Below are 12,591 nucleotides of genomic sequence, written 5' to 3'. Positions count from 1 at the left end.
TATTAGTGAGCATTGAGAAGATGCCCTCTGGGACTGCTCTTCTCCAGGCTCAACAGCCCCAGGTCTCTCAGCACAGAGGTGCTCCAGGCCTCTGCATCTTTGGAACCTCCACTGAATGCTGAGTGGGAAAAAACGAGTAGTTCTTCCTACCCTAAACACTGAATCAAAGCATTAACTACCTCCTTTTGGTGCCTAAAGCAGCTTCTTTTCCATTCTTTTTTTTCCTCTTCTTTGAATTTCTCTGATAGTCTTCATATTTTCTGAAGGTGGTTGATGGCTGAACCTCATCACTTCCCTTCCTGAGTCATTACACCTTCAAAGTGATGTTTTGGTTTGCTGAATTCAAACCCTGTGATCTAATTAATAAATAATAATAACAAAAATCCATAAAATAAAATTGGTAAAAAAACCCAAACCAATCCAAACAACAAACTCAACCCCCCAAAGAACAACCAAACAAGTTCAGGCTTTTGATGTGGGCAAACTGATCTGGTTGGAAGTGTTCCTGCTTACTACTGGGGAGTTGGACAAGATAATCTTTGAGGCTGCCTTCCACCACAAAGTTATCTGTGAAAACCAACAGCAACAGAACCTCCAAAGCAAACCCAAAAGGCTCCAAACAAACAACAAGAAGAGATTAAAAAAGAGGAGGGGATAAAAAAATCCCAATAACATTTCCCCTCCCCCCCAAAAAAAGGCTGTATTGTATGAAAGCAACAAAGGACAGGGCAAGAGAATCAGAGAATCAAGCAGGTTGGAAAAGACCTCCAAGATCATCCACTCCAACCTATCACCCAGCCCTGTCCAGTCTACTAGACCATGAATTGGGCTCTAGTTGTAGGGGAGGTTTAGGTTGGAGATGAGGAACAATTTCTTCACACAAGGGTTGTCAAGGCAAGCCCAGGGCAGTGGTGGAATCCTCATCCCTGGAGGCCTTTCAAAGCTGTGGAGATGTGATGCTGAGTGACATGGCAGTGATTAATGATTGGAGGTCTTGTCCAACCTTAATGGTTCCATGAAAAGGAATTGGAAAGTAGACTTTGTAGTGAGCTCTGGTTTTGTTTCAGTGCACTCAAATTGATGGGTATCACAAGAACACCTCCTGAAGTGTGGCTCTTGTTCACCTTTTAAGGGCTGCTTCTCCTGGTTTCATTCTTCACCTCTCACTTTCATAGAATCACAGAACCAGTCAGGATTGGAAGGGACCACAGGGATCATCCAGTTCCATCCCCCCTGCCATGGGCAGGGACATCTCACACTAGATCAGGCTGGCCAGATCCTTATCTAGCCTGGCCTTAAACACCTCCAGGGATCAGGCTTCCACCACCTCCCTGGGCAACCCCTTTCAGGCTCTCACCACACTCATGCTGAAGAATTTCTTCCTAACATCCAGGCTGAATCTACCCATTTCTAGCTTGGTTCCACTCTCCCCAACTCCTATCACTCCCTGACATCCTAAAAAGTCCCTCCCCAGCTTTCTTGTTGCCCCCTTAAGATACTGAAAGGCCACAAGAAGGTCACCTTGGAGCCTTCTCCTCTCCAGACTGAACAGCCCCAAATCCCTCAGTCTCTCCTCACAGCAGAGCAGCTCCAGCCCTCTGCTCATCCTCATAGTCCTTATCTGGACACCTTCCAGCACCTCCATAGCCCTCTTGTCCCAGGGGCACCAGATCTGAATGCAGTCCTCCAGGTGGGGTCTCAGCAGTGTGGAGTAGAGGGGAAGGATTTCTGTCTCTGCCTCCTGGGGTAATCACTTCCCCTCTGAGCCTCTCCAGGTTAGGAAGGTTTATTGTCCATCTCAGCTGGAGATGATTTATTTTGAGTAAGAAGGCTAAAAGGAACAATGTTTGCTGCACAGATCAATAATTAATCTTTGCTGAGAGGGAAAGAGGTTTTGATTGCTCATCTCCAGCAGCATTGTGCTGGGCACAATGACATCTCCTCAACCTGTGTGACTCTTGTTTTTGCTGCAGGACCCAGCAGTGAGAGCGAAGAAGAAATCGTTTTCCAGAGAAAGCATAGTAGGAAAGTGAATGTTTTGAAGTCTCCTGATGTGAGTCTTGGAAAAAACAGGCAAACAAAGAGCAGGCAAGCAAAGTGCTGAGCAAAAGAGCAGAGCAAAACCCCTCTCTGCAATTCTTTCTCTCTCCACAGGCTCCGAATGACTCCAATTTCGAGTCGCCCGTCCATGCCGCCAGGAAGCGCCGACGGCCTCTAGACGTGGTGAGTGGGACGGGGGGAAACAGCTGCTTTATGCAGGGGAGATTGCAGCTTCAGCTTCTTCCTTTGCTCTGTAGGACTGTTCTTATGGAAAATACAGTCAGAGGGGTCTTTGGGCTCTGAGATCATAGAGAGCAGCTGGCCAATCATAGAAGCAACCAGGTTGGAAGAGATCTTCAAGCTCATCCAGCCCAATCTAGCACCCAGCCCTAGCCAATCAACCAGACCATGGCACTAAGTGCTTCATCCAGGCTTGTCTTGAACACCTCCAGGAATGGGGACTCTACCAGCTCCCTGGGCAGCCCATTCCAATGCCAATCTCTCTCTCTGCCAACAACTTCCTCCTAACATCCAGCCTGAACCTCCTCTGGCACAATACTCATCACCACCTTGGCCATTAAACCATTGAATCCTAGAATGGTTTAGGTTGGAAGGGACCTCAAAGCTCAGCCAGTTCCAACCCCCTGCCATAGGCAGGGACACCTCCCACTAGAACAGGTCTCTCAAGGCCTCATCCAGCCTGGCCTTGAACACTTCCAGGGAGGTTGTGGAGCACAGAAGCACAGAATGGGTTCTGTGCTTCTGTGCTCCACAGCCTCCCTGGGCAACCTGTGCCAGTGTCTCACCACCCTCACTGCAAACAACTTCCTAACATCCAGTTTCAGTCTCCCCTCTGCCACTTTAAACCCATTCCTCCTCATCCTGTCATTCCAAGACTTTGTCAATAGTCCCTCCCCAGCCCTCCTGGAGCCCCCTTCAGATACCAGAAAGCCACTCCAAGGACTGCTGGAAGCCTTCTCCAGGCTGCAGGGCCCCAACTCTCTCATCCTGTCCTCATAGCAGAGCTGCTGCAGCCCTCTCAGCATCTTGATGACCTCTTCTGGACAACCTCTAACAGTTCCACGTCCTTCTTGCACTGGGTGTCCAGAACTGCACACAGGACTCCAGATGGGGTCTCATATCCCTGCATGCTGTGTCTACATGTTTCTTGAACACCTCCAGGAGAGGGGACTCCACCACTTCCCTGGGCAGCCTGTTCCAAGGGCAAATAATCTTCTGCCATCTGGCCTATGGTATATGAAGAAGTCTGCATTAGTAAGAGTGTGGCCAGCAGATCAAGGGAGATTCTCCCTCTCTGATCTGCCCTACTGGGGTCACATCCACAGTCCAGAGTCCCATTTTGGGCTTCCCAGTTCAATAGAGGGACCTGCCTGTTTGACTGTGCTTGTGCAATGTTTCTCTAGTCTGACAGGTCCAGTGATGACAGCAGCATGGATTTTCAGAAGAGCCCCAGGAAAACCACAGCCACCAGCTCAGCAGCTGCTGACAGAAACCGGCCGAGAAGCACAAAGCGGCAGAAGGTCAAGAGCAGTTTTCCACGCAGGGTATGTGGTGTCAGGTAGCTCTCTTCAGACCTTGAAGGTCACATCTGGAGCAGTTTTCATTGAAGTTGTAATGTTGATAACTGCTGTGCTTTGGAGATGGCTCTGCAGGTCAAGAGGGATGGAATTGCTAGAGAGAGTTCAGTGGAGGCTGCAGTGAGGCTGAGGGCCTGGAGCATGTGCCTGAGATGTCTCCTGAACTGCAGTTCATGTCAAATGTCTCATTTTCCTGAATGATCCCAGAATCCCAGCATGCTGGGGTAGGAAGGAGCCTCTGGGGCACCCACAGCAGCTTGCCCAGGATCACAATGGCCAGGTGGCTTTGGAATCTCTCCAGAGAGGGAGACTCCACAACCTCTCAGGGCAGCTGCTGCAGGGCTCCAGCACTCTCACACCACGCAAATTTCTCTTAATCTTCAGGTGGAACCTCCTGGATTCCAGTTTGTTCCCATTCCCCTTTGTCCTGTGGTTGGGCATCACTAACAAGAGTCTGGCCTCATCCTCTTGTCCCTCCCACATCCTTTAGCTCTTGCTCAGCATTGAGAAAATGCCCTTTGGGGCTTCTTTTATCCATGCTGAACAGCCCCAGGTTTCTCAGCCTTTCCTCTTCCCAGAGATGCCCCAGGACCTTCAGTATCTTTGGAGGCTCCACTGGAATCTCTCCAGTAGTTCTGTCTCTGCTCCTTCCTAACAAAGCCAGGAGCAACCAGTTCCTTTGGTAACAAAATGAAGAGAATGAGTTGTCCCACAACCAATTCTCACCAGCCTCAGCTGCCATTACTGTGTGCAAACCAGTTAAGATGGCATCAGGCTGCTCAAGCGCTTGCTGTGAGTTCAGGCTAAGAGAAATAGAAGGGAAAAGAGTCACTTTTTGTTGTTGTTTCTGAAGGAAAGGATAATGCAACACCCCCCAAGTGCTCTCATCAGCTTTTGGCAGGCTCTGTCTCTCTTAAACTGGGGAGCCCAGAACTGGCTATGTGTAATGTTAATTAATTAGCAGCCAGCTGCTAACTACAGTTTAATTGTTCTTTTCTCTTTTAGCATGCAGCAAGACAGTTTCTAGATGAAGAAGCTGAGCTGTCTGAGGAGGATGCAGAGGTTGTCTCATCTGATGAGAATGAGGATACAGACAATGAGCTGAGCTCTTCCCTTGCTCAGTTCCTGAACGACGAAGCAGAGGTCACGCAGGTGTTAAATGGTTAGTGAGGAGGTTTGGGGCTGGTTTGAAGGTAGGAGCTGTTGTGTTTGATAGGCACAGCCTTTTGGTCAGCTAATGCAGGATCATTAAGGACCTCATTGCTGTCTACAACTACCTGAAGGAAGGTTGTAGACAGGTGGGGGTTGGTCTTTTCTCCCAGGCAAGCAGCAACAGAACAAGGGGACAGAGTCTCACAGTCTCAAGTTGTGCCGGGGCAGCTGTAGGCTGGATGTTAGGAGGAAGCTGTTGTCAGAGAGAGTGATTGGCATTGGAATGGGCTGCCCAGGGAGGTGGTGGAGTCACCATCCCTGGAGGTGTTCAAGAAAAGCCTAGCTGAGGCACTTAGTGCCATGGTGTGGTTGACTGGCTAGGGCTGGGTGCTAGGTTGGACTGGATGATCTTGGAGGTCTCTTCCAACATGGTTGACTCTATGACAAGTCCTCCAAGAGCATCAAGTCCATGAATTTCAGTTCATATTTGTTGTGTTTAGGTCAGCACATCTTTCTACCCCATTTTTATTTCAATCATCAGGAGCTTTCTAAAGAAAGACAGCAGTGAAATAATGTTTTTTCTGTCTACCTTATGTTCATAATGCAGAAGAACTTGTAGAGTAGAGGAAAATCCACCCAAATTTGGCCAAAGAAAGGAAAGCTTTGGAAAATGGCAGTAAACAGATTTATGGAATCAGGTCTCCACTAAACCTTGTCCCTCACCTCCACAGTTCCATGGCTTTGAAACCCCTCCAGGGATAGACTGCACCACTGCTCTGGGCAGCCTGAGCCAGGCTGTGACAACCCTCAAAGGGAAGGTATTTTTCCTCCTGTCCAACCTAAACCTTCTCTGGGCAACTTGAGGCCATTTCAAGCTGTGCCAGGGGAGGTATAGGCTGGATGTTAGGAGAAAGTTGTTGGCAGAGAGAGTGATTGGCATTGGAATGGGCTGCCCAGGGAGGTGGTGGAGTTGCTGTGCCTGGAGATGTTCAAGTCTGGATGGGGCCTTAGTGCCATGGTCTGGTTGACTGGCTAGGGCTGGGTGCTAGGTTGGGCTGGATGATCTTGGGGGTCTCTTCCAACCTGATTGATTCTAGGTTTTCCTCTTGTCCTGTCCTTGTTCCTTGGGAAAAGAGACCAACCCCACCCAGCTCCAACCTCCTTTCAGGATGGATGAATGAGGAGAACAGTATTCAACGAAAACATGAATCCTTCACAACAGTTCTTCCTTTTCTCTTCCTGCTTGCTTTCAGACTGTGAGATGAAAGGAGTTTACCTGAAGTCCGTGCGTAGTCCAGCTCTGGGCACCAGATACAAAATGGTCCATCGTGAATTCAACAGCACAGCCATTTTCTCACAGGTATGGAAGGAGACCATAGTGTCAGACAGGTTGGAAGAGATCACAGTATCACAGTATCACCAAGGTTGGAAGAGACCTCACAGATCATCAAGTCCAGCCCTTTACCACAGAGCTCAAGGCCAGACCATGGCACCAAGTGCCACGTCCAACCTTGCCTTGAACAGCTCCAGGGACGGCGACTCCACCACCTCCCCGGGCAGCCCATTCCAGTGTCCAATGACTCTCTCAGTGAAGAACTTTCTCCTCGCCTCCAGCCTAAATTTCCCCTGGTGCAGCCTGAGGCTGTGTCCTCTTGTTCTGGTGCTGGCCACCTGAGAGAAGAGAGCAACCTCTCCCCTTCAGGTAGTTGTAGACAGCAATAAGGTCTCCCCTGAGCCTCCTCTTCTCCAGGCTAACCAATCCCAGCTCCCTCAGCCTCTCCTCGTAGGGCTGTGCTCAAGGCCTCTCACCAGCCTCATCGCCCTTCTCTGGATATGCTCAAGCATCTCAGTGTCCTTCCTCAAAGCTCATCTGGCCTTAGGTTTAAATAAAGAGCCATAGGTTTAAAGACAAGGCCAAAGCACTGGGGTTATTAAGGCACACACAGAACTTCAAAGCCTGCTCACTGATCATTTGCCAGGAGCTCACAAGATGGGACTTGAGCAAAGTGGCCTGGTGGAAGGTGTCCCTGCCTGTGGCAGAGTGGTTGGAGCTAGATGATCCTTAAGGTCCTTTCCAACCTAGACCATTCTATGACTCTGTGACTCAATGACCACACAGCCTCAGCTCATGATATCAGTTTTGTGGTTGTTTCAGCTGAGGTTCTGCAGAAATAACCATGCTTGAGCTTTCATTTCACCTCACACATTGCACAGATTTGTGTGTGGGTTGGCTTTGAGCAGCAAAGTGCATGTATGGAGAGGAGCCTTCAAAACTTACCAGGTTTGGTGCTTTTCTTCCCCCCCAGGTTCCTGAGCAAGACCAGACTTATGCAGAAGACAGCTTCTGCGTGGGAGAGGAGGAGGAGGAGCTTTGCCCAAAAAGTGAATCTAGTGAGGAAGAAGTGAGTGTGAATTTTGATCTCCTGCACAATGAAACCTTCGCTGGTGGGAGGAAGCAGTACCTGACGCGCCGCAGGAGGAGGCTGAACCAGGCCAGGGTGGAGGAGACCTGCTCTGTCCCACTTCAGAAGAAGAAACCATCCCGAATTGTTGTCCTCACTGACTCCAGTGGGGATGAAAGCAGCAGCAGCAGAGAGAAGCCAGTGAGAGGGGATGAAAGCAGCAGCAGCAGAGAGAAGCCTGTGAGAGGGGATGAAAGCAGCAGCAGCAGCAGAGAGAAGCCTGTGAGAGGGGATGAAAGCAGCAGCAGCAGAGAGAAGCCTGTAAGACCAGACTGTTTGAGGGCAGAACAGAAAACCAAGCCACCCCAGGTGCTGCCTTCAGCCTCCTCTGTTCAGCATGAAAGAACTGCTGGGGATGTGATTGCTCAGCAGTCTGGGAAGGACAAGAGGGACTTACTTCTTGGGTTGAAGGCTTCAGGATCTGAAATGCTGGATTTTCACCCAGAGCATCGTGGCAGGAGGACAGGCTCTCCATCCACTGTCCCTGAGCTGGGGAAGGAGAATCTCCAGGCTCCCCCTGAGGTTGGTGTCAACTCAGTACAACATTTCCTCTCACTTCACATTTTGCTAGATGATGAGAAGCTGCAGAGGCTTCAAGCCTGGAAGTGTTAAAACCCAAATTGGATGAGGCCTTGAGCAACCTGATCTAGTGGAAGAAGGTGTCCCTGCCCATGGAACTAGATGATCTTCAGGGTCCCTTCCAACCTAAACCATTCTATGATCCTCTCACCTCACATTGTGGTAGATGATCCCAGATGTGGGGACCTGTCCTGGTGTTGTTGTCTCAGAGGCTATCAGTAATGCAGCAGTGACAGGTGACAGTTTTGGTGGGTCTGTTCTGCTCATGGTGCTTTACATCATCACTCCTTTCTTTGGTGTAGACCTTTTTTGTACTCTCAGTGTAATTTGGAAAGTGTCTTGGTTGGAGAAGAGAAACAGTCCTGATTCTGCTGCTCAGGATGAATGTGGATCTGTTTCAGACAGCACACAGTGTCCACTGGTCCATAAAATCACAGAATGGGCTGGGAGGGACTTTCAAGATCATCCAGTTCCAACCTGCCTCCTGTGGGCAGGGAAACCTTCCACCAAACCAGGTTGCTTGAGGCCTCATCCCACCTGGCCTTGAACACCTTCAGGGAGGGAGCATCCTTGACCCTCCCTGGGCAACCTATGCCACCCTTGCTGTAAAGAATTTCTTCCTAATCCCCAGTCTAAATACTTTGGGTTTGTTTAAGATTTTATTAGCTGGAGTGAAACCCAAAGTGGAACCTTGGAATCATCAGAAGATGAAAGCCAGTATTGATTTTCTTAGCACATTATTCTTCAACCTCATATGATTCTATGAGCCCTGATTCTTACCACAGGTGGAGAGCTCCTTGAGCAGTGCCTGCAGGAACCCTTCAGTTCTGCTTCCCTCTTCTTCCATGAAGACCTCTGCGGCTCCAGCTCCGTTTCCACCTGCTCCTCTGGAGAAGCCTCCTTCCCTCTGCATTCTGGCAGACAGCAGGGAGATCTCCTCTGGAGCTGAGGTGATCTCCTCTTTGAAGGCACTGCACAGCATGAAGGTGCAGGTTTGCTCCCTGGGCAGCGGTGATTACGTGGTCAGCAACCGCCTGGCTGTGGAGAGGATGTTTCTGTCCGAGCTGCTGAGCCCAGCCAGCAGGAGCAAGGTCACCCAGAAGATCCAGTGCCTGCAAAGCACCTTTGAGAGGGTCTGTGTGATTGTGGAGAAGGACAGGGCAAAAGCAGGTGGGTGCTGCCAGCTGGGGAACCTTGAGAACACACTGGGTTTGTGTTTGGTACAGGACAGAAAATAGATGGAAACCCATCTTGTGGGCATGGCTTTGCTTTGGTGGCACAAATGGAATTGCTCAGCTGTGGAAATGAGCACAGAACTGCTCACTCTGTCCACTTGGTGTCCACTTTGTTCCCTCTATTCTCATTAGGCCATTTCCTGAACACTGCTGCTTTCTTGTTTGCCAGCATCTAACTTTTGTGGTTCTACCAAACCTCTTGCAGCTTTATCAGCTTTATCTTGTCCTTTATCAGGTGCTTCTCCCAATCCTCTCTCCTAACTGACATTGCTCAATTCAACCTCTCCTGTAGCTCAGTAAATCAAGCTCCTCTGACACCTCCTGTCTCCTTCAGATGTTTTCCCTCATCTTGTTTTCAAGCTCCTGTGGATGGATCAAATCCATTCATGGTTCTACAAGTGTTGAAGGCCAGGTTGTTTGGGGCTCCAAGCAGCCAGTTGCAGATGTCTTTGCTGATTGCAGTGGGGCTGGACTGGATGAGCTTTGAGGTCCCTTCCAACAAAAAACAAGTCTGTGACTATCAGAGCAGGGAATCTTTGAGCTGTTTTCATAGAATAATAGAATTGGAGGCCTATGACTGGTGTGGTCCCACAGGGGTCAGTACTGGCACCAGTTCTGTTCAATATATTCATCACTGACCTGGCTGGGAGCACAGAGGGCACTGTCAACAGCTTTGCTGATGGCACCAAGCTGGGTGGAGTGGCTGCCACACCAGGAGGCTGTGCTGCCATTCAGCCAAACTGGGACAGGCTGGAGGGGTGGGCAAGGGAGAGATGGGATGAAATTCAACAAGGGCAAGGGGAGAGTCTGGCACCTGGGAAAGAACAACCTCAGGGAGCAGGATAGGTTGGGGACTGACCTGTTGGAAGGCAGCGAAGGGGAAAAGGATCTGGGGGTCCTGGTGGATGGGAGGTTGCCCATGAGCCAGCAATGTGTTCTGCTGGCCAAGAAGGCCAGTGCCATTCTGGGGTGGGTTAGAAGGGCTGTGGTTAGGAGGTCAAGAGAGGTTCCCCTGCCCCTCTACTCTGCCCTGCTGAGGCCACATCTGGAGTACTGTGTCAAGTTCTGGACCACTCCCAGTTCAAGAGGGACATAGAAGTGCTTGAGAGAGTCCAGTACAGAGCCACCAAGATGCTGAAGGGAATGGAACATCTCTGTTAGGAGGAGAGCCTGAGGGAGCTGGGGCTGTGCTGCTGGGAGAGGAGGAGACTGAGAGGTGACCTCAGCAATGGTTATCAACATGTGCAAGTGAATGCCAGGAGGCTGGAGCCAGGCTCTGCTGGGTGATGCCCAATGACAGCACAAGGGGCAATGGGTGGAAGCTGAGGCAGAAGAACTTCCATGGAAACATGAGGAGGAATTTTTTCCCTGTGAGGGTGACACGAGCACTGGAAGAGGCTGCCCAGGGGGGCTGTGGAGTCTCCCTCCCTGGAGATATTCCAAACCTGCCTGGAAGTGTTCCTGTGTGACCTGCTCTAGGAGATCCTGCTCTGATGGGGGGGTTGGACTGGATGAGCTTTGGAGATGCCTTCCAGCCCCTGACACTCTGTGATCCTGTGGTTGTTTTGGTTGGAGAAGACCTGTAAGATCATAAAGTCCTACGTTCAAGCCAACACCACCATGGTCATGAAACCATGTCCTGAAGTGCCTGGCCCACATTTGTTAGCAGCTGGGCAGCAGTGACTCTGTTAGCTGTGTCTCCCTGCCTTCTCAGTGGCTGCTCTCTCAGCTCTCTGTGTGCTCACTCTGCAGGAGAAGCATCTCGCATCTGCCAGAGGACGCAGTACTGTGACGGTGTCCTCGCAGCCCTGCTCCAGGCCGGAGTGCGAATTCTCTTCAGCTCTTGCCAAGAGGAAAGTGCTGCTCTGCTGAAGGACCTGGCTTTGGTGGAGCAGAGGAAAAATGCTGCCATTTGTGTGCCAATAGAGGTGGAGTCTCACAGGAGGGAAATGCTCAACTTCTACCTGACCATTCCCAACCTCAGCTACCCAGCTGCTCTCAACATGTGCCATCGCTTCAGCTCCCTCAAGGAGCTGGCCAACAGGTAACAGTGCAGAAGCTGCCATGGGGTCTGACTGCTTTGGCTGCTCTGCCTTGTCCAGAACCTCCTGCTGGGGGAGCTGCTTAGGGAGAGCTTCTCTCTGCCTTGCTGTTAGAACCATATTAAGATCATTAAGTCCAACCTTATACCTAACATTGTCAAGTCCACCACTAAATCATGTCCCTCAGTACCACATCTCCATGTCTTTGAAACCCTTGCAAGGATGGGGACTTCACCACTGCTGTGGGCAGCCTGGGCCAGACCTTGACAACCCTTTTGGGGAAGAAATTGTTGCTCATGTCCCACATAAACCTCCCCAGGTGCAACCTGAGGCCATTTCCTCTTGTCCCTCAGTTGTTCCTAGAGAGAAGACACCAACCTCCACTTGGCTCAGGGAGCTGTAGAGAGCCAGAAGGTCTCCATTCAGCCTCCTTTTCTCCAGGCTAAACAACTCCAGCTCCCTCAGCTGCTCCTCATCACACCTTTTCTCCAGACCCCCCAGCAGCTTTGTGGCCCTTCTCTGGACATGCTCCTGTTACTTCCAGAGCTCCTCAGAAGCTTTCCTGTCTCCTCACGACTCCTGCTTTTCATGCATTTCTTAGTCTTTTCAAGCTGAGCAGATCCAGGCCATACCCTGGCCCTACTCCCACCATCCCTGCCCTGTTGCCTCACCTTTCCCTCTCCCCTTCCACAGCTTTCCATTTCACCTGCAGCTTTCTTGCTTAGGCTGGAGTGCTCATAGCCCTCAGGAACCTGCTGAGGTGACCACCAGGTGCTCCTGTTGCACTCTTGTTCCCTCCCTGGAGGTGTCCAAGGCCAGCTTGGATGAAGCCTCAAGCAGCCTGTTCTGGTGGGAGGTGTCCCTGCCTATGGCAGGGGGTTGGAACTGGATGATCCTTGAGGTCCTTTCCAACCTAAACCATTCTCTCACACTTCTTGCCTTATTGTCTTGGTCTGATGTCCTGAGCTGCAACTGAAGGTGTCCTGCTGTGCTCTCTTACAGCTCCCCCATGGAGATTGCTGCTGGTGCCCAGGTCAGTGCACAGAAGGCAGAGGAGATCTTCCACTACCTCCACTATGGCTTTGACCTGCACATGCTGCCTGACAACTCCAGTACCAAGGGGAGAAGCAACACCAAGAGCTGAGGGGATAAAAAAGGGCTTGGGGACTCCTCCCCTCTGCCCCTAAGGCTGTTTTCTTTTAATTGCACTTTATGGAGCCGTGGGTCACTGTAAAATGTTGTAAATAAATCCTTCTGGAAACATCAAGGGGTTGAGGTGCTACATCCACATCTCACCCAAAGGATGGTTTTACCCCCACCGGTGTCACAGCCTTGGCTGTTGTGTCACACAGACCCACGTCACTACAGGGCTGACCACATGGAACACTCTGGGCAGAGGTTTGTGTTGTCTGGGAATGTTCATCCCTTTAAAAAGGAGAATTATGGCTGAAGGGTTTTGGTGGAGCCAGAAAGGAGGGGACAG

The 12,591-nt window shown here is 50.6% G+C and overlaps 1 protein-coding gene across 2 annotated transcripts in view; it reads left to right on the top strand.

Moving 5' to 3' along the window:
• FANCM (FA complementation group M) overlaps positions 1–12,375 on the top strand; it is a 94,574-nt gene extending 82,199 nt beyond the window's left edge. For both annotated transcript variants that reach the window (XM_064151786.1, XM_064151778.1), the window contains exons 15-23: positions 1,974–2,053; positions 2,155–2,223; positions 3,465–3,605; positions 4,644–4,800; positions 6,044–6,150; positions 7,097–7,774; positions 8,617–9,001; positions 10,819–11,110; positions 12,111–12,375. In XM_064151786.1, coding sequence (XP_064007856.1) covers positions 1,974–2,053; positions 2,155–2,223; positions 3,465–3,605; positions 4,644–4,800; positions 6,044–6,150; positions 7,097–7,774; positions 8,617–9,001; positions 10,819–11,110; positions 12,111–12,252 — 2,051 coding nt within the window. In that variant the 3' untranslated portion in view covers positions 12,253–12,375. The remainder of the gene's footprint in view (positions 1–1,973; positions 2,054–2,154; positions 2,224–3,464; positions 3,606–4,643; positions 4,801–6,043; positions 6,151–7,096; positions 7,775–8,616; positions 9,002–10,818; positions 11,111–12,110) is intronic.
• Positions 12,376–12,591: the final 216 nt, after the last annotated feature.

The sequence above is a fragment of the Pogoniulus pusillus genome, chromosome 1, assembly GCF_015220805.1.
Source record: "Pogoniulus pusillus isolate bPogPus1 chromosome 1, bPogPus1.pri, whole genome shotgun sequence".
Classification (NCBI taxonomy): Eukaryota; Metazoa; Chordata; class Aves; order Piciformes; family Lybiidae; genus Pogoniulus; species Pogoniulus pusillus.
This window is presented reverse-complemented; position numbering and strand designations above follow the sequence as displayed.